The 22,258-nt window shown below is 39.6% G+C and overlaps 1 protein-coding gene across 6 annotated transcripts in view; it reads left to right on the forward strand.

Annotated features, from left to right (window-relative positions):
- Nucleotides 1-205: 205 nt before the first annotated feature.
- LOC119734707 (transient receptor potential cation channel subfamily M member 5-like) overlaps nucleotides 206-22,258 on the forward strand; it is a 36,371-nt gene continuing 14,318 nt past the window's right edge. For 2 of the 6 annotated variants that reach the window (XR_005272096.1, XM_038208248.1), the window contains exons 1-16: nucleotides 207-363; nucleotides 1,442-1,625; nucleotides 3,381-3,561; nucleotides 4,002-4,212; nucleotides 4,539-4,692; nucleotides 6,486-6,676; nucleotides 8,317-8,454; nucleotides 8,806-8,931; nucleotides 9,224-9,340; nucleotides 12,740-12,879; nucleotides 13,634-13,774; nucleotides 14,867-14,923; nucleotides 16,130-16,220; nucleotides 18,038-18,230; nucleotides 20,058-20,283; nucleotides 21,436-21,528. Coding sequence is in view for 1 of the 6 variants with exons in the window: in XM_038208248.1 (XP_038064176.1) it covers nucleotides 4,056-4,212; nucleotides 4,539-4,692; nucleotides 6,486-6,676; nucleotides 8,317-8,454; nucleotides 8,806-8,931; nucleotides 9,224-9,340; nucleotides 12,740-12,879; nucleotides 13,634-13,774; nucleotides 14,867-14,923; nucleotides 16,130-16,220; nucleotides 18,038-18,230; nucleotides 20,058-20,283; nucleotides 21,436-21,528 (1,824 nt within the window). In the remaining 5 variants the exon portion in view is untranslated. Of the gene's footprint in view, nucleotides 364-1,441; nucleotides 1,626-3,380; nucleotides 3,562-4,001; nucleotides 4,213-4,538; nucleotides 4,693-6,485; nucleotides 6,677-8,316; nucleotides 8,455-8,805; nucleotides 8,932-9,223; nucleotides 9,341-12,739; nucleotides 12,880-13,633; nucleotides 13,775-14,866; nucleotides 14,924-16,129; nucleotides 16,221-18,037; nucleotides 18,231-20,057; nucleotides 20,284-21,435; nucleotides 21,529-22,258 lie in introns of all 6 variants that reach the window. The other 4 variants (XR_005272097.1, XR_005272098.1, XR_005272100.1 and 1 more) reach the window with 4 other exon arrangements.

Here is a 22,258-nt window from a genome sequence, read left to right on the forward strand (position 1 = left end):
AAGATACCAAAACTTTCCTAACTTCCACAGTTGCTTAAAACCAGACAACTTAACATCTAAAGAAGCTAGATAAATATTTGTCTCAACTTTCTACAAATATAAATTACTTGTTAGAAGTCCCAGTCTTCCAGAAATAATTTTAGAACTTTCATCCAATCACAAACGTTGTAGCCGCTGCTAAAATGGCAGCCATGTTGGATTTTACCATCATGCTATTAATAGCACAGCTGACATGTGTAAACAAACACGTGAGTGCACACACAGAATTTCGGCAGGAAAATACTCACAACTACTTGGAAATAAAACCTAAAAAGACAACAGGAATTTACCAGACGAAAATGCCAGATCTCTAGGATAATATAGGTAAGATTTAGAGTGAAGAAACTTAAGTAAAAAAATGGGATTTGGGGCTTTTTCGTCACATAGCCATAGGCCTAGTCATACTTAACTCATCATTCATACTCATAGTCGGAGAATTGGTATTATTTATGGCAGTGTATATTTTGCCGGAGACGGCAAACCTTTAGTAAACGTTAGTTTGCCGGATATGCACTGAACATGCGCAGTTACTGTTTTTTTGTACTTAAACATTTTCCGGTGACAAGTTTTAGTCTGGCTCCATGCTAAAATTATCGTTGTTACCTCGTATTCACAAGATGGGATTCAGACCATTTTATAATTTCGGACTTTATTTCCCTTTTAAAAAAAATCCTCCAGAGCCACAAATCTGAAAAAGAAAATGTAATACTCTGCAAAAAATGTTTGATACATGTAAAAATAATAAAAGAAGAATATTCTAATTTATTTGGGGATGAGAAAAAAAACCTTTAAAATGTGGTGCGGTCGGAATCGAACACGAGTCATCCCGCTTACTAGAGCCTTTGCTTAACCACTACACCAAACGTGCTACACAACTTTTGGTGGGAATTTAATACATCTTATAATTCAGCCCTATTTTAAAGAGTACAGCGCCCTCTGTTGATGTGGATTGCCGCCGGCAAACCTTTAGTAATCGTTAGTTTGCCGTCATTACCTCCGGCAAAATATCCACTACCATTATTTATAGAATAGAGTAGGCCTAGGCCCTAAGTTGTGGGGCGCTGTGGTCCAATGGTTATGGTGTTCGAACATGGTGCTTGTGCTCTTGAGCAAGGCACTTTACCATTATTGCTTCGTCCTTCAGATGGGACGTAAAGCCGTAGGTCCCGTGTGTTGTGTAATGCACGTTAAAGAACCCAGTAACATCGCTAAGACTAGAGAAGGGGTTTGCCCGGTGTTTCAAGTATGTGCGGCAGCACCTAGCAAAAAGGTGCTACATAATGGGTCTCATATGTTCATATACTTCATTTACCTGTCTTTGGTTGCGTTCTCCCAAGGCTTTGAATCCTCTGGCAAAAGGCGCTATATAAATACAGTTATTATTATAATTGCCCTCTTACAGTTTTTATTAGTTGACCAGTCCTTGAGCATAGACGACATCCTGAATATTCTGAGAAACAAGTGGGCCATGCAACCTCCCAAGCTGCTCATCTGCATCTTAGGAGGCGATAAATCGGATGCGTGCATGACCAGTGACGTGGCGAAAGAAATTTGTGAGGCTCTGGTTGAGGCAGTCCTGAGTACCGGTGGGTATATCACAGTGTTGCAGTCGAGTCCATCCTAAAGTCCATCACAAGTCATCCCAAGTCCTCACAAGTTCATCACAAATCCATCACAAATCCATCACAAGTCAATCACAAGTCCTCACGACAGTCCTCACAAGTCCTCACAAGTCCATGACAAACCGATCACAAAGCCATCACAAGTGCTCACAAGTCAATCCTAAGTCCTCACAAGTCCATCACAAATCCATCACAAGTCCATCCGAAGTCCATCCCAAGTCCATCATAAATCCATCACAAATCCATCTCAAGTCCAAAACAAGTCTATCCAAGTCCATTACAAGTTCATCACAAGTCCTCCCAATTCCATCACAAATCCATCACAAGTCCATCACAAGTCAATCACAAGTTCTCACGATTCCTCACAAGTCCCCACAAGTCCATCACAAAACCATCACAAGTGCTCACTATAGTCCATCCTAAGTCCATCACAAGTCATCCCAAGTCCTCACAAGTCCATCACAAATCCAGTACAAGTCCATCCCAAGTACATCCCAAGTCCAACACAAATCCATCACAAGTCCATCACAAGTCCATCACAAGTCCATCACAAGTCCATCACAACTTTATCGCAAGTCCTCACAAGTCCATTACAAGTCCTCACAAGTCCATCACAAGTCAATCACAAGTTCTCACGAGTCCTCACAAGTCCCCACAAGTCCATCACAAAACCATCACAAGTGCTCACTATAGTCCATCCTAAGTCCATCACAAGTCATCCCAAGTCCTCACAGGTCCATCACAAATCCAGCACAAGTCCATCCCAAGTACATCCCAAGTCCAACACAAATCCATCACAAGTCCATCACAAGTCCATCACAACTTTTTCGCAAGTCCTTACAAGTCCATTACAAGTCCATCACAAGTCCATCACAAGTCCATCACAAGTCCATTACAAGTCCATTACAAGTCCATTACAAGTCCATCACAAGTCCATTACAAGTCCATCACAAGTCCATCACAAGTCCATCACAAGTCCATTTTAAGTTCCCACAAGTCCATCACAAGTCTTCACATGTCCATTCAAGTCCATCACGAGACCACCACAAGTCCACCACAAGTCCATCACAAGTTATCCAGAACTAAATCAAGTCCGAATCCATTGAAATTAATTGCGACAAAGGCATTGGTCATCCTCTAGATATGTTAATTAGAAATGGACTTGTGATCGAATTTCGGGATTTTCTGATGACTTGCCTCGTGAAGGACTTGACTTCAACACTTGTGTATTGTGCAAGATATTTATTGAAACTTTGAGTGTTAGAAAAATATTCATTCGACTTTCCCTCACCGAGGTTTCAAGGTTAACGCTTATGCACGGGTAAAACAATAACTCTTTGTTTTTTTATATATCCATTGCGTGTATGGGTGGGGTGTCTGAGGAAAACTCCCGTGGCGACATTTGACCTTGTTTTTTTAAGTTGAAAACACAGTTATTTTTGCCTCCATTAAAAAGTCTTATAGATTAAAAGATTTTCGGAGGAAGCACTTTTCAGAACTGCCTCTGCCTGTATACCCTATCCTGTTTTTATTTTCGTTTCTTTTCTCCAAATTTTGCTAAATATTGGAGCAGAAAATAGAGTTTTGCTCATTTTATTTCTCGTAAATTTGTGTGGCCATGCTAGGTTTCGTTGACTGGTTCTTTTTTTGGGGGGGGGGGCTGATTGTATGTTTTACAGTTTTGATTAAATTTGACTTTTTTTTTCCGTAAAACTTTAGATGTCTGGTTGATGACGGGTGGTCTCCAGCTTGGATTGGTGAAGAGCATAGGGGAGGCCTTGGCTGAAGAAGCCACGGGTCGCGCTTTAATCAAGCAGAGGGATCTGGTGGCAATAGGCGTAGCACCTCTCAGTGTCCTGCATCAGAAAGAGAAATTCAGCGTCACCCGAAGCCTCCAAAGGTAACTTAACAAATAAAACCCTGTCAACAACAAAGCTTATTTTTTTCAACCTTTTATGGACATCCCTATGACCATTACATGGAATTAAAAAGTGTGTGAAATAAGTGTCGCGTGAACTTTCTCGGGTCACACGGCTGAGCACCTTTGTGAGTAGTTAGACTATGAGTGTAGATAAGGTTATCCAAGATACCGGAAAGTTAGCGCATGTAATAATTTAATAATTTATTGTTGCTTCTTTTGATTTGGGCATGGGTACACGTATATGTTTTACATGGTTGATTTTTATTCCTTTCATTGCTCCAAAACCGATCGTGCAACGAGGTAATCCTATACGATGGCACTGCCCGGCTCACAAGTGACAGTCGGTCAGTGATGAGTTAGTCAGTTTGTCAGTGAGATAGGTACAGAGACACCAAGCTGGCTTTTTTCATCATTTTCAGAGTACCCCGATAGTACTGGACTATTCTGCACATACGGCCGAAAAGCCGGGTAGCATGCTTGAACCGAATCACACTCACTTCATCTTAGTGGATGACGACGGACAGGAGCTGGGTATTGAAGCCAAGACAAGGAACCAACTGATAGCCAAGACAAGGAACCAACTGATCAACAAGATAGCGACTTGGAAAATAGGAGAAGACGTCACAAATGGTAATTTGGGCAAACTGCAACAGACATATTTGTCAAGATCTCATTTAAAAGAATCTAAAACTTCAGGAATGTTCAACTGACTTCGCCTCCGGAAATAAGAGAACGCTCTTCGGATCACCGAGGGAGGCTATAGATTTACTATTCCACTCGTAATGATCAGTCAATTTTTGTATTAATTGCAGTCGTGGGAAAATCATCTGCTGTTGTTATGTCCCTCTTTAACAAAGTTGATGTTTAGATCTGTTCATCTCACGGTTACTTTTGCTACTGACGTTGCCATTGCCGCATGTAACTGCAGTGTTTTTTCTACATTTTTCAATGTTTAGCCACAATTCCTGCTGTCTATCTCCTCCTTGGCGGTGACGTCACCATCTTCGAGACTCTGGCGGATGCCGCCAATAACAACATTCCGATCGTCGTCTTCCCAGAATCCAAAGGGGCCGCCGAGGTGCTGGTTGAAATCTTGGATGCTCACGAGAGGTGTGTATATTTAAAGTCTTTAAAGCCCGGCAGAAAATTCCAGTTGAAACTGGTTCAAATGTCAACTGGTTTCAACAGGTTCAAACCGGTTAGATTCAACTGATATTCAACTAGTAATTCAACTGGTTTCAACAGAAATCTGTTAATTGAAACCAGTCAAACAAACCAAACATCAACTAGGAACTCTTATAGAGTCAACAGGAGCCAGTTGAACCAGTCACCAAATTCCAGTTCAACTGGTACCAGTTGAAACTACAGTATGTCCTAAAAAAAGTGCCAGTCTGACTATTTTGAAATAACTACAAAACCATGAAGTCAATTTTGATTTTTTTTGATTCTGCAGATACTCCACATCCTTGGCCTCAACCCCTATGAGTTTCATTTAATTTCAGTCACGTATCACTGCACAATTATCGCCAATTGATCACAACAACATTTTTGGACCCTTTGACTTGCAAGTTCCTTGCCTTAATCAATTTCAGTACTGTACGTGTTATGTAAAAGTAGCGTAGAAAAATGGTTCACTAAAGAAAAAATCCTGGTTCAAATGATTAGGTTGCGATTTAGTTTTTTTTAACTGGGACAAAAACAAGAAAGAAAAGGAATCAAGGAACAAAAATAAACTTTTCAAACAAATTTAATTTGTCTCAAAAAAAAAAAAATCTTCCGAACAAAAACAATATCTATCCTTAAGCAAAAACTAGTTTTCAGAAATACTTCCAGGCAAAAATATCTCATATCTCAATTTGGATCAAAAAACAAATAGAACACTCAAAAAGAATTTGCCAAGGAAAAAAAAATAAACAGTTGGAACTTGGATAAAATTTTGGGATTACAAAAAACTCAGTTAAAAGAATAAAAACCAAAGAAAAAAAAGAGGTGAAAAACCACACAGCACTATACAAAATGAACTAAACAAAACTGCTATGAAACTACAGTAAATGTACTAAAGTATATTGAAAGCAACAAATTGGTCCAAATACAAGTTTGCCACTGTGTGATTTACATCCTTATTAGAGTAAAAACTGCAGTTTCTTCTGCATACCGGACTATTTTAGAATGTTCAACACCACTGATGGCAGATCGTTGATGAAAATGGACAACAGCAATGGTCCAAGTAATTGTGCCTTGGCGAGGTACACCAAATTAAATGCAGTGAGAAGCATCTGATGTACAACTTCACCTTTTTGAGTGACCTGCTTTCTCTCTGATAAGTGAGACCGGAACCAGTCCAGCTCCAGACCACAGACATTAATGCTACATAGCTCAAAGTGCACTTTTGTAAACATTTTAATATTTTCTGAGAACTGAGGGCACTGTTGTTGAAGTTTTTGTCTATAAAATTGTAATCCTAAATTCTGTTTATTGAAAACATTTTGTGCGTAAAGTTTTCTTATTTACTTATACTGTCATAATACTGAAACGATAATGAACCACTACCAGAGCATACAAATAACCACAGGAAACAACTATAAATATTCTAGTGACGTTTTATGCGGAAGCAGATGTGAAACCGAAGTTTCCGCCTTGAATGACATCTAAGTGTTCACGAATATGGATATTTGCAATAGCATAAAAACCAAAAAGGCACCAAAAGGCCCTTGAAATGACAATCCAAAACATAAATTCAACTAGTCAGTGTCCAGAGTCAGACATGAATCTAATTTTCTTATTCACAAATCGTGGGCCTACTTCTCAGGGCATAGACTTTAGAAAGATTTCAGATTAGTATTAACTGTTTTTCCAAAAGTTGCCCTCATCTTCAGTGTTGCTTTACCCACTCACAAATGCAGGATCGATCAGAAACAGTTCGGAAAAGAGGCCGTTAAAATTTTGATAAGGAAGCTCCACTTGACAGAAGACACTGCAGTTCATCAATTCAATGGGCAGATTCAGTCTGTTATCGAACGACGTCATCTAATCAAAATCTATCTGCCGAAGCAAAAAAAGGATAACGGCACCATTCTCACTGTCTTGATGCAAGGTAAGCATCTCTCTTCTTTAGACCCTTGTCTACAATTTCTTGTCAACGACGCAACTACCAATTTAGGCCTACTTGTGTGATCCGTTTGTCCAAGTTTACTTCTCCTAAAAACATGAAAATAAATAGAAAATAGGAAAGAAAATGATTTCGAACGTAATGAAATTCGGACTTTATTTCCCTTTACAAAAAAATCCTCTAAATAGTCCAGCGGATATGTCACAAAATTGTGCACTTTTTCAAAAAAGCGTGAAACTTGGCACATATGTTTAAATTCATGCGAGAAAATGTTTTAGATGTGGAGCCATCACAAATTCACCCTTTTAGGGTCGTGGTAGCCATTTAAAAAAAAAGGGGGGGGTAATTATTATGCCCACCTTTGGGAAAAATGGTGCCCACATTACATAAACGAATAAAACTTCCCACAGATGTTTATATTCCTGAGAAAAAAATCCAGATGTGGAGCAGTCTCGAACACACCCTTTTAGGGGCGTAGCAACCATATTTGACAAAAAGGGGACGGGGTTTTCGTTATGCCCACCATAGAAAAACTGTTTCCACAGACGTTGATTTTCACGAGAATAAAAAATTCAGACGTGGAGCCATCGAAAACACACCCTGAAGGGGCGTGTCAGCCATATTAAAATAGGGGGGGGGGAGTCATAATTCTCCTTTAAAAAAGTTGTGCCTACCTTTCATAAACGGATAAAACTTCACACAGACAATATATTCATGAGAATTTTTCTTTTTTCGAATGTGAAGCCATCATAAACCTACCCTTTTAGAGGCGTGGCATCCATTTTTAAAATGGGGGAGGTACTTAATATGCCCACCGTGGAAAATTTTGACAACCTTTATAATAAAATCCACCTTTTCATTAGATAATGACGTACGTATTTTAATTTACAAAAAAAAAATAATAATTTATGCACATAACATAGAAAATAATGTTAGATAATGTATGTAGTCTAAATTGTACATTGAATGTGGTGTAAACCTACTTGGCAGAAAATAATAAATTATAAATGTACATGAAATCACAGTGAAATTATTTTTTGACGGATCAAACGCAGTACAATGTGGTTTGACAAAATTGGTATCACGGATATTAAGAGCTGTGCCATCAAAGTAAAATTTAGTACAATGGTAAAACCATGGTGAAGCACGGTAAACGTTTTCTAACAACATACGTCATGGAAAAAAACTATGGTGAAACCATGATTACCATCGTGTCATTTCGAAGACCACAGTGAAACCATAGTAAACCATGGTAACCATTAATTGACAGTCAAAACCATAGCAAATTCATGATAAAACCATGGTAACCATTGCTACGTAATCAAAACTGTAGTGAAATCACAGGAAAATCATGGTAACCATGATCGTTTTACAGTCAGGACCATAGTGAAACCATGGTAAAAGCGTGGTAACCATCATTTTACAATAAAAAGCAAAAAGAAACCATGGTAGATCCATGGGAACTACCGATTCACCATAATTTTACAGTCAATAACATATTACAACCATGATAAAAACCATGGTAAAAAAAATGTATTTTTGGATAACCATGGTTATACTATCAATTTACCATGGTAACCATAACCATGGGTGATTTGTTAAAATCGGGTACTTTTTTATGAAAGCTTCCATGGTGACCACCACGGAGCTGATGCCAGCCATAAGATGCATGGAGAGTGCCCCACAAGGACTCGACGATTCTGCCGTCGTCACCAAAAGTGTAAAGCGTTCATATGCAGATGGATACACTGGTTCCGATGAGGGTGAGTACCTGGTAGGGCCATAAGAAGGCCGTCTAAATACCATTTTTCTGGTCAGTGCATGTAGGCTCTCCGTTGGGTTTACATGTTCCTTAAACAAGTAAAGAGAAAAATTGGCAAAGTGTTTTTCTTTGTTGTATAATGACACGGCCACTGCACAGTCCTTACAGCTAGGGGCTGATGTGGTCTCAAGTCTGACCTTGAGCTCAGCAGCGTGGCTACGGTTAATTATCTGTTGTGGTTCCTTGCTGGGAGACCAGTGGTGTGTGTTGCAACCATAGAGATATAGTAATTTAATATAGCGCTATGGTTTATACTCCATGCTATCATGGTACTTTTGCTTCCATGGTATAACTTCCACCACCACACGGGCTCTCCCAGTGACTTCGATGATGTCTCAAGCTCCGCCTACAGATATGGAAGAGGAATTCATCACGGAAGGGGAATTGGAAGTGGAGCCGCCGTCGCGTATGTGCAGCCGTGAGTATTTTCTGGAGCAATCGGTTCCATGATCGTTTTACAGTCAGGACCATAGTGAAACCATGGTAAAAGCGTGGTAACCATCATTTTACAATAAAAAGCAAAAAGAAACCATGATAGATCCATGGGACCTACCGTTTCACCATAATTTTACAGTCAATAACATATTACAACCATGATGAAAACCATGGTAAAAAAATGTATTTTTTGATAACCATGGTTATACTATCAATTTACCATGGTAACCTTAACTATGGGTGATTTGGTAAAATCTGGTACTTTTTCATGAAAGCTTCCATGGTGACCACCAGGGAGCTGATGCCAGCCAAAGATGAGTTAAGATGCATGGAGAGTGCCCCACAAGGACTCGACGATTCTGCTGTCGTTACCAAAAGTGGTTCCGATGAGGGTGAGTACCTGGTAGGGCCATAAGAAGGCCGTCTACATACCATTTTTCTGGTCAATGAAACATGACAATCCTTGTAGAGAAAATTCAAGTGATTCTTTTTTTTAGTTTTCACGAAGAGAAAAATTCCAACTTGCTTACTTTGTTCTTTGGGGCAAAAACAACGCGCGTATAGGTGTTTGAATTTTCACGAAGTGACAAATTGAATTTGCCCTGCAAAACAGCGCGCGTGTATGGGCGGCCAATAGGGCAAAAAAAAGACAACAAAATTTAAACAAAACCACAAAATTAAACGGAAATACACAGAAATAAACGAAAATACACAGAAATATTAACGAACAACTCAGAAATAAACGAACAACTCAAAAATAAACAAACAACTCAGAAATAAACCATCAACTCAGAAATAAACAATCAACTCAGAAATGAACAACCGACTCGGTCACATAACCGAACAACTCAGAATTAAACGATCAACTCGGAAATAAACGATCAACTCAAAAATATATACGAACTCAGAAATAAACGAAGAACTCGATCAGAAATAAACAACAATGTCCCCAGGGTGTCGAGCAGCAGTACACGCCCACCATGTACAATGCTCACCAGTGGTTGCGAGTGAACTTTCTCTCATACAATGTACATTATTTGTGGATTTACAGGGGTCTTATAAATAAAAAATCTCTATAACTTTAACAGTGCATTTGCCATTTTACAAGGTATTCAGGGAGCCGCAGCTATACTAGTAGCCAGCTGCTTTCTACGTACTTATGAAAGATCTGGTAGTTCAGCCAGAATATCAGTCCACACTTGGCATCGGCAGCACTTATCAGACAAGGCTAAAATTGCCTTCTTTCAGTTGAGTTTCTGTTGCTTTTCCATCTGGATCATTGATGTAGCCGGCTTGACCACCGTTCATAATATCATGCACTCTGTTGGGACAAATGACAAAATAAATGAAACGGTTTAGCATGAAAAGTTGCCAAAATCTCATCACAAACTATTTAAGACCAGGCCTACAGAGATGTTAATCAAGTTCAGGGAAGTGATGGTGGCAGTGTCGAGTAAATTACAGTGCAATCATCTATCATAAAGCTATATAGTTTCATACCCGGACATGATGACCATGACAGTGACCATGGTGACCCTGTGCACAAACATGGGCTTCGCCAGGATTTTTTCTAAAGGGGGGCAAAACTAATTTTTCCCAAAATGTCCTGTATTTCTCAACATATTCTTGATTTATTAGTTTTAGAGGGGGGCAGGGATATTTTGCCCCCCCCCCAACCCATTAAATTTACACAAATATGACTTTGAGCCTCTTTTTCTTTTCTTTTTTTATTCTTCCTTTTCTTCTTCTTTTGTTGTTGTTGCTATTCCGGGGAGGGGGGCAGCACCCTCTCCCTTGCCCCCCCCCCCCCAGCGACGCCCATGTGCACAAACCCTATGAAAATGGTCTGAAAAAATCAAAGTGTTTTCTCAGTAAATGCTTCAATATGTTCCCCAGCTGATGGCTGTTAGGTCATAACTGCCGGGAAAAATTAGTGATTGAAAGATTGCCATATCTGGCCATCCCCGTGCACAAACCGTATATATGGACTGCATGGTCTCAACATTTCTAAGTGTTCTCTCAGTAAATACTTCAATATTTTTCCCAAGTGAATTTGTACTTTTTACATTTTATCACTTTCTGATGATGATAGGTCACTGAAGGGAAAAAATAGTGATGGCCAGATATAGGAATCTTTCTAACTCGGATAATCTACCGTCTGACCACGGACAATGGTCCGTGGCTGACAACCGCACTGCCGCGCCAGTAGTAGTACAGTGGCCAAACCCGGCCGTACACATGACGTAAGACAATGACGGAATGCCATGGTAAACGTTTGCAAAGTCAACGTTTTCCGTCATAAAAATCAAATTGCAACCAGGCTTACCTTTCATGGGCTCATGCCATATTTTCAATGGGGAGCGCCATTAAAATCCTTAAATCATTCACACTGTATTAACTATTATGCACCCTTGTCACGGCTATTTCTTCTTTAGGGGGAGACCGTTCGCATGTAAATCACAATCCTTCTTTTTGCTAATGCAATTTTTTTTTTTTACGGAATTTATTTTGGGAGGGCTAGACAAAATTTTGGGGGGGCTACAGCCCCCCCTAGCCCCCCGTAGAACCGCGCCTGTTGCCAGGTGTTTCACGAAGTGACAAAAACCTCAATATCATGCAAAAGGTCATTCCGAGATAATCGCCTGGAAGTTAATCATTTTTTCAAAACACCTTTTCGACTAGTTTTTAGTTATGGATTTATTTAATTCTTTCATTGTCAAGTAACGTATGCTTTGTTCTTTGCTAATTCAAAGTTGTTTATTAGAAGTCTCTCTTAATTAAACTGTAATTCATTAATAAAGATCAGTTAAGGTTTTTGTCACTTCGTGAAAACAGCAAAACATAGAGGCCTCACTTTTTTATCCCATGAAGTTGTACACACTCTTTGTCACTTCGTGTAATCATAAAACCTTTTTAAGAAATTTTTACATTTACGCGTCTGACGTCACTGCAGCGCGCGCGCGTCTGTTCTTTATCGACATCGTTCACGGCGTGCGCGTCCACTCCCATCCTAATGCATGTGTAGAGAAATGCATTATTCCTCTGGCCCTGCTAACGAGGTAATTTTTGTCACTTCGTGAAAACAGAAAAACACGGATTTCAGGCTTTTTTCAAATGTTTGTTTACGATAGTTACAAAAGTAAACAATATTTCGCTTTGAAACTCAGCCAAATTCTTCTTTTTGTCAAGTGCAATAAATTGGCTGGCAAAACTCAAAATCGAAAATGTTTCAATTTTGCAGGTTTTTGTCACTTCGTGAATCATCTGAGCTTGGGGTCCCTCTGGCTGAAGAGAAAACGATTGGGCCAATTCAGACTATCACATATTTAGGGTTCGACATTGATGCATTTGCGGGGCAAGTTTGTGTTCCCCAGGAGACGGTCAGGGCAATTACTCAGCAGACACCAATGGCATTGGGCAAGCGAAATATTTCGCTGATAGACATACAGTCCATTGTTGGGTCCCATATAATGGGATAATTCGGCCCATTGTGTACACCAGCCTATATTCCTCTTTGTTCCTGATAGGATCAATGACGGACTGTCGCTACTTCCGACTATGAAAGCTTGATTGTTGGTTGGTGGAGAGAGCTTGGCAGTACTGTTGTATAGGATTACCCTGCATTTTAGGCTAAATCCGGCCCAGTGTGTCCACCAGATACATGAAACACTGAATTGAAAAGAAGTTTGTGGGCTTTTAGGACCAGCTTTACTAGGCTTTCATTGGCTTGTTTAAAATTAAACCAGCCACAGTGTCTAATAATAGTCTCTCACAATGCCCTTCCCCTGCAGTGAAACAACAACATGGACCGGACGACTCGGAGACAGACAAGATATTACGCCGCCAGTACGAGGACATGCACCGGGCTGTCACCGGGAACCAAATTCACACTGCCAAGTCCAATTTTGATGAAAACAGCGTGATATGGCAGGTTAGATAAACGAACGATGTTAATTTGAAGAAGACTAGAATGTCCCAACCGAACACCGAAAAAACAGTGACAATTTTGTGTAACACCACGATGATTGGGTGATTACGTGGGCGTACAATTCAAACGCTGGTTTACCACATTTTCGCATGATTGTAATTGCATGGAGGGCCTACCTGACCTTATTTTTCTACCGACAAATGATATTCCTAAATACCTAATACAGTTTACCCATTCCGATTGGTCGACAGCCCGTCTCGTGGTCGGTCTTGAGCGGATGATAATTGCTGGCTGGTCTTAAACACTTTTCCAGTGTCACATGTAATTTGGACTCCTATGAAATCCGGTGCCATTTACCGTTTTATTGGTTGAACATTCACAATCCTCACGTAGGCATGCACAATACTACCAGTGACTCAGTTTCATAGTCCTAAATTTGCACTACACCGGCACAGCTGTGTTCTGCGCCCCATTGCGCAGTACGCGCAACGCGCGCGCCAATCTCCATATAAGGATTAATTGTTTATCACTTTTTGCGACGGGGAAATTCCATAATATTTCTAGAGGGGTGTTTTTCGAAAAAACATAATTTTAATTTTCCAGTATTAAACATAGTGTTTAAAACCTGATAAGCGCACATTAAATTATTCCCTGATTAAAGACACAATATACATATTACACAATTAAGCCATATTATAATTGAAATGATAGTAAATGTGATGTATAACTTCAACCACCGCCATAATTTATGTATTAGAACTTGGACTTGGTGAAAAAGTTACTGCACATCGCCCTCGTCAATGATCAGCACAAATTTGTCAAGTTCTTCATCGTGGTTGGGAGGATTGACGTCGGGAAAGTCCTGACAAACGATCAACTGAAGAAATTGTACAACGAGGTGAGTACAATGTGTAACTTCAGAAATCTTTATTACAATAGGCTTAGAAAATGTTTTGGGAGATACCTTGCGATGTAAATGCTTCATTTGGCAATTTCCTAAGGGAACGAATTTGAAGTGGGGACAATCAAGATCCATAAGCCCCCATTAGAAAATGTGATGTCATTCTACATCTGATGATTGGGTTGTTGGTTTCACATCCCCAACCCATTAAAGACTACCCAGAAAGAAAAGAAAATTAACTTGCTCCAAAATGTAAAACCACGCTTCTCTGAAAGTTTTAGGAATTTTAAGGCGCTGATCCGGGGGGGGCGGGGGGGGGGGGGGGGGGGGGGGGGGGGGGGGGGGTGGGGGGGGGGGGGGGGGTCTTGCAGTTGACGTCCAGTGTTTCTTTCAAACATTTAATACACATGTAATCAAACACTGAAAACTATATAACTTCTTGTAAGCGGATTAACTTTTCTAAAAAAAACATATTCAATATTAAAAGCTGGATAATAAGAATCTTTTCATTTAAGTCTCCAATTTTTTACAGAGGTAAATAATGATAAGCAAATACATGTATTCCTCTTTAGCGATTGTTCTAGCTCATTTGTGTATTCGTTACTCTGTTAATACTACATTGTACCCACTGCTGTGTTCAGAATGGCAGATACGAAAAACCACAAAAACCATGAATTTTATGGAAAAGTGGAAACGTATACCTGAACTATGCAAATCAACGCTCTCGGGCTAGCGGTAGCAATTGGAAAACAATGGGCGTCTCTTGATATAGGCCTACAATTTAATGTAACTTTAGGTATTACATTTTCAAACTTTTCTGGTTTTGGTTAACCTGTGTAAAAAAAAGCACATCAGCTGAAGAAGCTTATTTGCAAAGTGATATGAAAACACAAATTTTGAAAGCTTTGAATTGGACTTTTACCCGTTAATTTTAAAATCTCAGTTGTCAATCTCATAAATTAATGGACAATGGAGTCAAAATAATGGAAATTACAAATACACGTACCGGTAGCTAATTTTCTCAGATTTAGCGTTATCTCCATGATGATTTCAATTTGTTGACTTTTTGGTTATTTATGTGTACCATAGATAGATAATCGCTCTGTTGTCTTCAAAATATTGGAGGAAATGAAGGAAAATGAAACGGTGAGAAACAATGCTTTTGTTGAATCGTATATCATTTTCAGTGGATCAGGGGAACTCTACATTTCATTGTAGCTGCTCATTTTCAATGATAGGTTTTCCCTGTTACTTTAACATGTGCACCATACACGTTGGAAAGATAAATACCCTAATTTTGATCCACAATATTGCATTGTTACTTCAATGTCAGACTTGTACAAATGGGTACAGCAGTGTAATTCTCATCAAGCATTCGCATTCATCTAAGCTTCTTCTTGGTCAATTAGACAAATAAGGGATGAACATGACACTGTGAAGCTGTTAAATGTTTACATGGGTGTCGCCAGGATTTTTTCTAGAAAGGGGCAAAGTCCACTTTCCCCTGAAATCCCTATATTTCCCAGCATTTTCCCGATTGATCTTTTTTTTTAGTGTAGGCAGGGACATTTGCCCCCCCCCCCCCCCCAACCCATAAAATTAACAACAATATGATTTCGCACCACTCTTTCTTTTTTTCCCTTTTTTTTGGCTTGTTTTTTTTTTTTGGCGAAGCCCATGAATGTTTACATCAATGTACATTACAATGGAACGAATCCATGCATGAGAATTAGGCACACGTAACTTTAATTTGAAAACCAAAGCTTCCCTTTCTCATCAATAAATAGATTTAAAAATACCAAAAAAAAGAATGTTCATAATTAAACTAGATTACCTTTTATTCACAGATGAAAACATGAGTAGATAATTATTTTTCCTGTATAGATTTATGCTTAACCATTTGCGAAATGAAATGACTGGTAGCATTTCTGACCGCGATTTTTTGCTAGCCACTAACGGAATGTAAAGAGACCAATTTGCCAAACATGGGACGAATTAGAATGCTACAGTCGTAAATTGCAAGACACACCCAAAATGAAATCACATTGTGCAAATTTGAAATTGGAATCAACAATTAAGCCAAAGAATGTTGAGGAACGAACTTAGTATTTTAACATCGAAAGAATCTTTCCTTATGAAACGAGTGATAAATTAACTATTGGAAAGATTTTCAAGATTATACGTATTTAAGTAAAAAAAAAATAAAATAGGACTGCTTGTTTGTTTCAAGTATTTTATTTCTGTTATCTACTTTTTCCTTAGATTTTTTTCTGCATTTCAGGCAGAGTGTTTCTGACCAAAATTTTGTGGCATTCTGAACTGACATTATAAAAATATTTTACTCGTTTGTAGAATTCCGACAACAAGTTTTCCCTGGAGGATGTCGATCGTCTCATGAAAGAGCTGATTTTTGACACGTACACGACTCATAGGGATGAGCCTGGTAATTATAGGCCAATTTCGGTACAATCCTATTTTTCCAAGATTCTTGAAAACTTGTGTACAGTATAATCAGTATGGTTTTCGATCTAATTTCTCCACTTCAATGGCACCTATATTGACTTAGCAGAAAAAGTAGGGCGTTAGCCATTCGCTAAGATTTATTACCCACAGTACCTTGCGGCCCACCCGCCATAATTCCTCTTTTCTCGTAGCGGCGCTACGTGAAGACGTATATTTTCAGAGCTCTCGATTTGCTCATTCTTCGTCTTTCTCCAGCCATTCATTATACCTAAGTTCATGGTTTTTATTCAACTATTTTGTCTTCTGTTGTTATATCTACAAGTTGAGTGAGTTTTTGTGACATGTGGTTGGGTTTTTTCGTGATATTTCTTTGGTCGTTATTGGAACATTTCGGGAGTGAGCTCTCATTATGCACAGGTTGCCGGTTGCTCACTCACGTTACACGGCTTTTACAAGACCGTGTGCCTGAGGCTTTCGCACAGGTTGCAAGTAACTCATGCCGGACCCAACTAGCAGGCTTTGCACAGGTTGCAAGCTACGTATACTCGCTTCCCACATAATACACGACCATCATTTAACGTGAGACTTCGTACAGGCTGCAAGTAACTCATGCCGTACTCACGCTTCAGGCGTATTATTCTGCTCTGTTAATTTATCCTAGAGCACTAGAGCGATACATCCTCCATTTTGATAGGCCTATCGCTCTTTTTCAAACTAATTTCCTGGCCGTTCCATGATTGTACCGGCCGCCACACTATCATTGTTCCGGACGTCCCGACCATTCCGGCTGCCGTCCGCTTTTTACAAATCATTTTATACTGGCTTTTATTTAATGGTCTGCAACCTTTATGGTTCCTTGCCAAAATGGCGGTGCGCATACGCTTTATATGCGAAGACAGTGTTTTTTAGGGGCGTGACCTGGGGGGCAGCGTTTCAAATAGGGGTCAGCCAATTACAGCAATTTGAGCGAAAAAAGGGGGTGATTTAGGGGTTGGAAAGAGCTGGAACTTAAAGGGAAAATACAACATTTGCTAACATCAAAAAAAAAAACTATCAAGTTGGAAATATCACATTGATGAGGCTGTAAGTAAAGTTTCTAAGAGTATATGAGTTATCAACAATGGCATGCCTGATAATCTATGCTTTCAAGGTTTTGCCACCTCTACTGGCCTTTACATCTTATTCAATACCTGTATTATTTTCCATTTCTGCCATGAAGAGGAAATAAATGTGTTTCAAAGAAACAAATTCCACTTCTCAAATCTGTGCTCAGGTCCTGTGAATATTGGTCTCAAAAGTTTGTGGGTGCAATTTTGGTAGTTTGACAGAGTTATCAAAAAAAAAAGTTTTCAACCCTTGTGTGCCTTTAGTCAGAGCAAGAAATCAAATGAGTAATTTACACGTTTTGTTATTTTTTATTTATTCTATATCTTCGGAGTTTAATAAAAATTCATTAACGAGAGTTTGTTAAAACTGTCATCAATGATGTGTCTGACCGAAAAAAGTAAAGTTTTTTTTAACATCATAAATAACTATTAACATCAATTAAAACCCGTTAAAAACACGGAAACATGAAAATACAGCTGATAAATATTAACCAGTTTATCATTAAACAAAAAGACTGACCAGTAGTGGGATAGAACACACTTAAGCGAACAAAAATGCACTTAAAAACCAAACTACTATAAAGCAACAAAAAGCACAAACAAACGAACGAGACAAATACGCACTGTGTCTTGCCCCTTTTTTTCATTTCTTGATTTTTTATCTTTATTTGTAAACTTTCACGTTTCACAGCCAAGCACCCATATAAGGAGTTGTTTTTGTGGGCGGTGCTCCAGGATCGCATCCCGATGGCCATGGTCTTTTGGAAGCTTGGCAAGCTGTCCATGGGAGGCGCGCTAGTGGCACTCAAGCTCCTGAGGGAATTGTCAAACCGCCAGGAAGAGATTGACGCAAAGAAAGCTGCCAATATGAAGCAGCATGCCGAGTATGTATGAGGCAGCATGCCGAGGATGAACAACAATCCCAGCATGCAATCAATTCTATCACGGAGGCCCCCTTCAGTAGCGAAAGCATTATGCTAGCAACTGCTCAGATCATCAGTCATGGGGCAGTTGCTTTGTACAATAGAGTAGTCAATGGTTTTTTCCACTGAGGGGTACAAGCATTACATTCACAGTGTGGACTTCCGAAGAAAAGATGACCACATAAACCAGTTGTCACGTTGTTTGGACTTGCCCACGTCCACACAATGTTCCCCTCCCTGGAAAACAGGTAAAGAGGCATTTTTGGGTTAGGTTTATCCGTCGCAAAACCTTGTGAGTGTACAGTGCCGATCATAAGTGTGAAAATGTATTCTATCTGACTTGTTGGGACTTGACCATCGACAGTGAAATACTCGATTATCCACTGGAGAGGTTCTTTTTCAAAGTATTTCAATCTTAAATTAGACCGAAATTTACTCTCGTCATCTGCAGATCTGCTTCCTAGTTTCTTTCTTTCGAAAGTGGCGTGGCCGAAGGGGACATGGGGGGGGGGGGGGACATTTCAATAAAAATCACCCCCCCCCCCTCCCAAGTTGCCCCCACTGGAAATTTTGTAGTCCTATAAGTATAAGTGACAGTGGTTAACGCGTTTAACAGAAATGGGCTCCCCCCCCCCCCACACTGTAACACCCAGCCCCGCCCCCCATGGTGAGAACCCTGGCTACGCCTTTGTGGGTATGACTGAGAATAAGGGGCGTACATCCTTGGGGGATGGGGGTATATATACCCCCCACTTTTTGACCAGGGGGTGGATGGGCTATTGGATCATCCCCCCCCCCCCCAACATTTTCGTGATTATAAAAAATAAGGATTTTGAGGTATTTTCAGACTTCCCAACAACCACAATGTATTCCATAGCACTGAAAAGCGGGGCATTTTTTTTAAAAGCTTTCTGTTTTGATGTAAGGTTAAGGCATGTAAGCGCGCAATTATACAAAAGACGTACCTCACTATCACGAACAGCATCCTGAGTTTAATATGGTTCCTCCCGTGGCACCCCCCCCCCCCTTTAGAATTTCCACAGCCGGGAATTATTTGGATTTTGGTCATCCCCCACCCCTCACTTGCCGGCACAGATTTACGCCACTGCTGAGAGTGTTTTAGCATATTGATGACTCTTTGACTGGCAAAAAAAGTGCAACATTCAGTAAACAAATAATTGTAACTGTTTCATGTTTTTTCTCCAATGAAATTATATCATACATTAAAGCCTGACTATTTCTCAATCCACTTGTTTTTACCCCATTCCATTTGGGCCCCTAAATCAAGAAATACAATCAAAAACTGAAAGGGTTTTCTCACCTGCACATGGTAAATCTGGCTTAAGCATTGAATGGGCATTGAAGTCAGTGACATCACAGGTCAGGGCGGCCCAAGTAAAATTTACACCCTTTCACTTAATTGGTTTGACTTCTGGATCTAGGGACCCAGATGGAATAGGGTAAAAAGGAGGAGATTGAGAAATAGTCAAGCTTTAGTGTAATACACAATTTCATTGGAAAAAAACATTAAACATTTTTAATTATTTGCTTTCAGAATGTTGCACTGTTTTTAGCACTGCACATCAAAGAAATACACAGAACACAGAGAATTGTCAACAGCACGGCAGCAGTTATTGCAACTTTTGTTTTGTTGCTCATTCATATGGAAATTAATATCAAAGAAAAGGCCTAACAGCCTCAGAAACAGCAATTAAATTGACCATTTAGAGTGATTGTGAATAATTATTTGGCAACTCTGCTCATGAAATCATACCCGACTTTTCCTAGGAAATTCGAGCAGATGGCAGTAGATATCCTGGACATGTGCTATGAGGACGACAGACGGCGTACATCGGAACTGTTGGCGCGGGTCATGCCGGAGTGGGGTGGTGCCACGGGTCTGGACATCGCCGCTGCTGCGAAGAGCAAGCTCTTCATATCGCAAGTGGGCGTGCAGAGTCTGCTCAGCGAGCTCTGGATGGGAAGGCTGTTTATTACAACACACACATTTAGGGTAAATATGTTATTCATTGCTAACCTCTATGGCTGGCAAATTCAGCTACACAAATCCAGCACAGCAGTCAAAATCAATCAAGGAACTGTAAGTTACCTCTTTTGTCTTGTCTGTCGATGGAATTTAACTAGTCACAGTGTACAAGCATTACATTCACTGTGTGGACTTCGGAACAAAAGAGGTCCACATAAACCAGGTAGCAGTGACGTTGTGTGGACTTGGGCAAGTCCACACAGTGTTTCCTCATTTCTGGAAAACAGGTTTAGAGGCATTTGAGGGTTATCTGTAGCAAGATGAAGAGAAACACTAATTTAGGGATCACAAAAAAAATTGGGTTGAAAGAGTTTTTATAGTGTGAGTACAATGAGTTTTTTCACAGGTTTTTCTTAACTACACGAAAACAAAGAAATGTCCACACTACGTATGTGACGTATGTGTTCACACGAATGTGTATAAGCCGTATACAAATGCATGGCCAGGGAAGAGGAAGAAAAATTTACCGTCTACCAGAACATTTATTACAAAAATAATATTTAAGTCTGAGGAAAAGGCTGATTTCTCTTCTTTCTTTTTTAATTTCAAAGATATTTTTGTTTGCTGAAACATATTACTTTTCTCTAGTTAGGGTAAATAGAACATTTTCCTCTTGAATGTTTTGTTTTGTTTTGTTTTTGTTTTGTTTTTAAATATGAACGTGTTTCCCACTGTGCGATATGGTAGTAGAATACTTAATCCACGTTGAAAATTGTCGCAGACTTTTTCTTGTAATTTTCCTACAAAATTGAATACATTTTGTAAACATGGGCGTCACCAGGATGGGGCAAAGGGGGGGGGGGGGGCGCTTGCCTGGAAAAGCCAAAAATAAGTCATGAAGTCATATTTGCTATTAATTTATTTAACAAAATGGGTGTCTGCAGGGGTGTGTCAATGGGGGTGGGGTGGGCAAATGTCCCCCTCCCCCCACCCTCGAAAAAAATATAAATTGAGAATATGCTAGGGAAAGTACAAGATTTTGGGGAACAGATTGCTTGGCCCCCCCCCCCCTAGAAAAAAATCCTGGCGACGCCCATGTCTGTAAATATATATTGTTACACATGTATTGTAATTGCTTCCTTGTAATGGTCCTGTGTTATCATGTTGTGATTTCTATAGATCTTCCTGTGTCTGCTCTTTCCCTTCTTCTCAACCTTTCTGATAACCTTCTGTGCCGAGAATGACACGAGTGTTCCACTGAAAAGGAAAAAGGTACAGAAGATATCTGTACAAAAGCCGTATTAAATTACGAGTTTTCCATAGGTTTGTGCACAAACATGGATGCGCCCACCAGGTATCACTTTGTTCATCGAGTCAGCGCTCTAGTAATTTAATATAATCAGCTATACGTTATATTCAATTACTAGAGCGCTGACTCGATGTACAAAGTGATGCCTGCTGGGCACATCCATGTTTGTGCACAAACCTATGGAAAACTCGTAATTTTGTACGACTTTTGTACAGATATTTGCATATCTGCATTTCTATTCTATACAGGTGTGATTATATAAGCCTGTTTACGCCCAAAAACTGAAACACACAATCAGTAAATGAGCATTTTCCTCTGCACAAACAACGCAAACACATGCTCGTATCTGATGCAGATGATTTGTGTATTTGTTTGCGTATGTTGTACTTGCGCATTGCATTGAGAATACATTTTTCAAAATTCATTTCATTAGGTACTACAAACAAAACACGCACATGAATTCAAAATGTCTGCCCCCAGGACGGCTTTAAAGTATCTCCGCGCGTAAGCATGAGGAGTTAGCGCTCTAGTTATTTAATACAGCCTGTCTCCAAAAAAAAATGGTACAATCAGAAAAAAAATTGGTTAAATATGAAATTTCAAAATAAGTCATTCTTACTTGGCACAATATTAAAGAACAAAGACTGGGCTTTCCAATAGTGTTTGTTTGATCTTATTTGCTTTTGTCAATTC

The sequence above is a fragment of the Patiria miniata genome, unplaced genomic scaffold (assembly GCF_015706575.1).
Source record: "Patiria miniata isolate m_02_andy unplaced genomic scaffold, ASM1570657v1 HiC_scaffold_28, whole genome shotgun sequence".
Taxonomy (NCBI): domain Eukaryota; kingdom Metazoa; phylum Echinodermata; class Asteroidea; order Valvatida; family Asterinidae; genus Patiria; species Patiria miniata.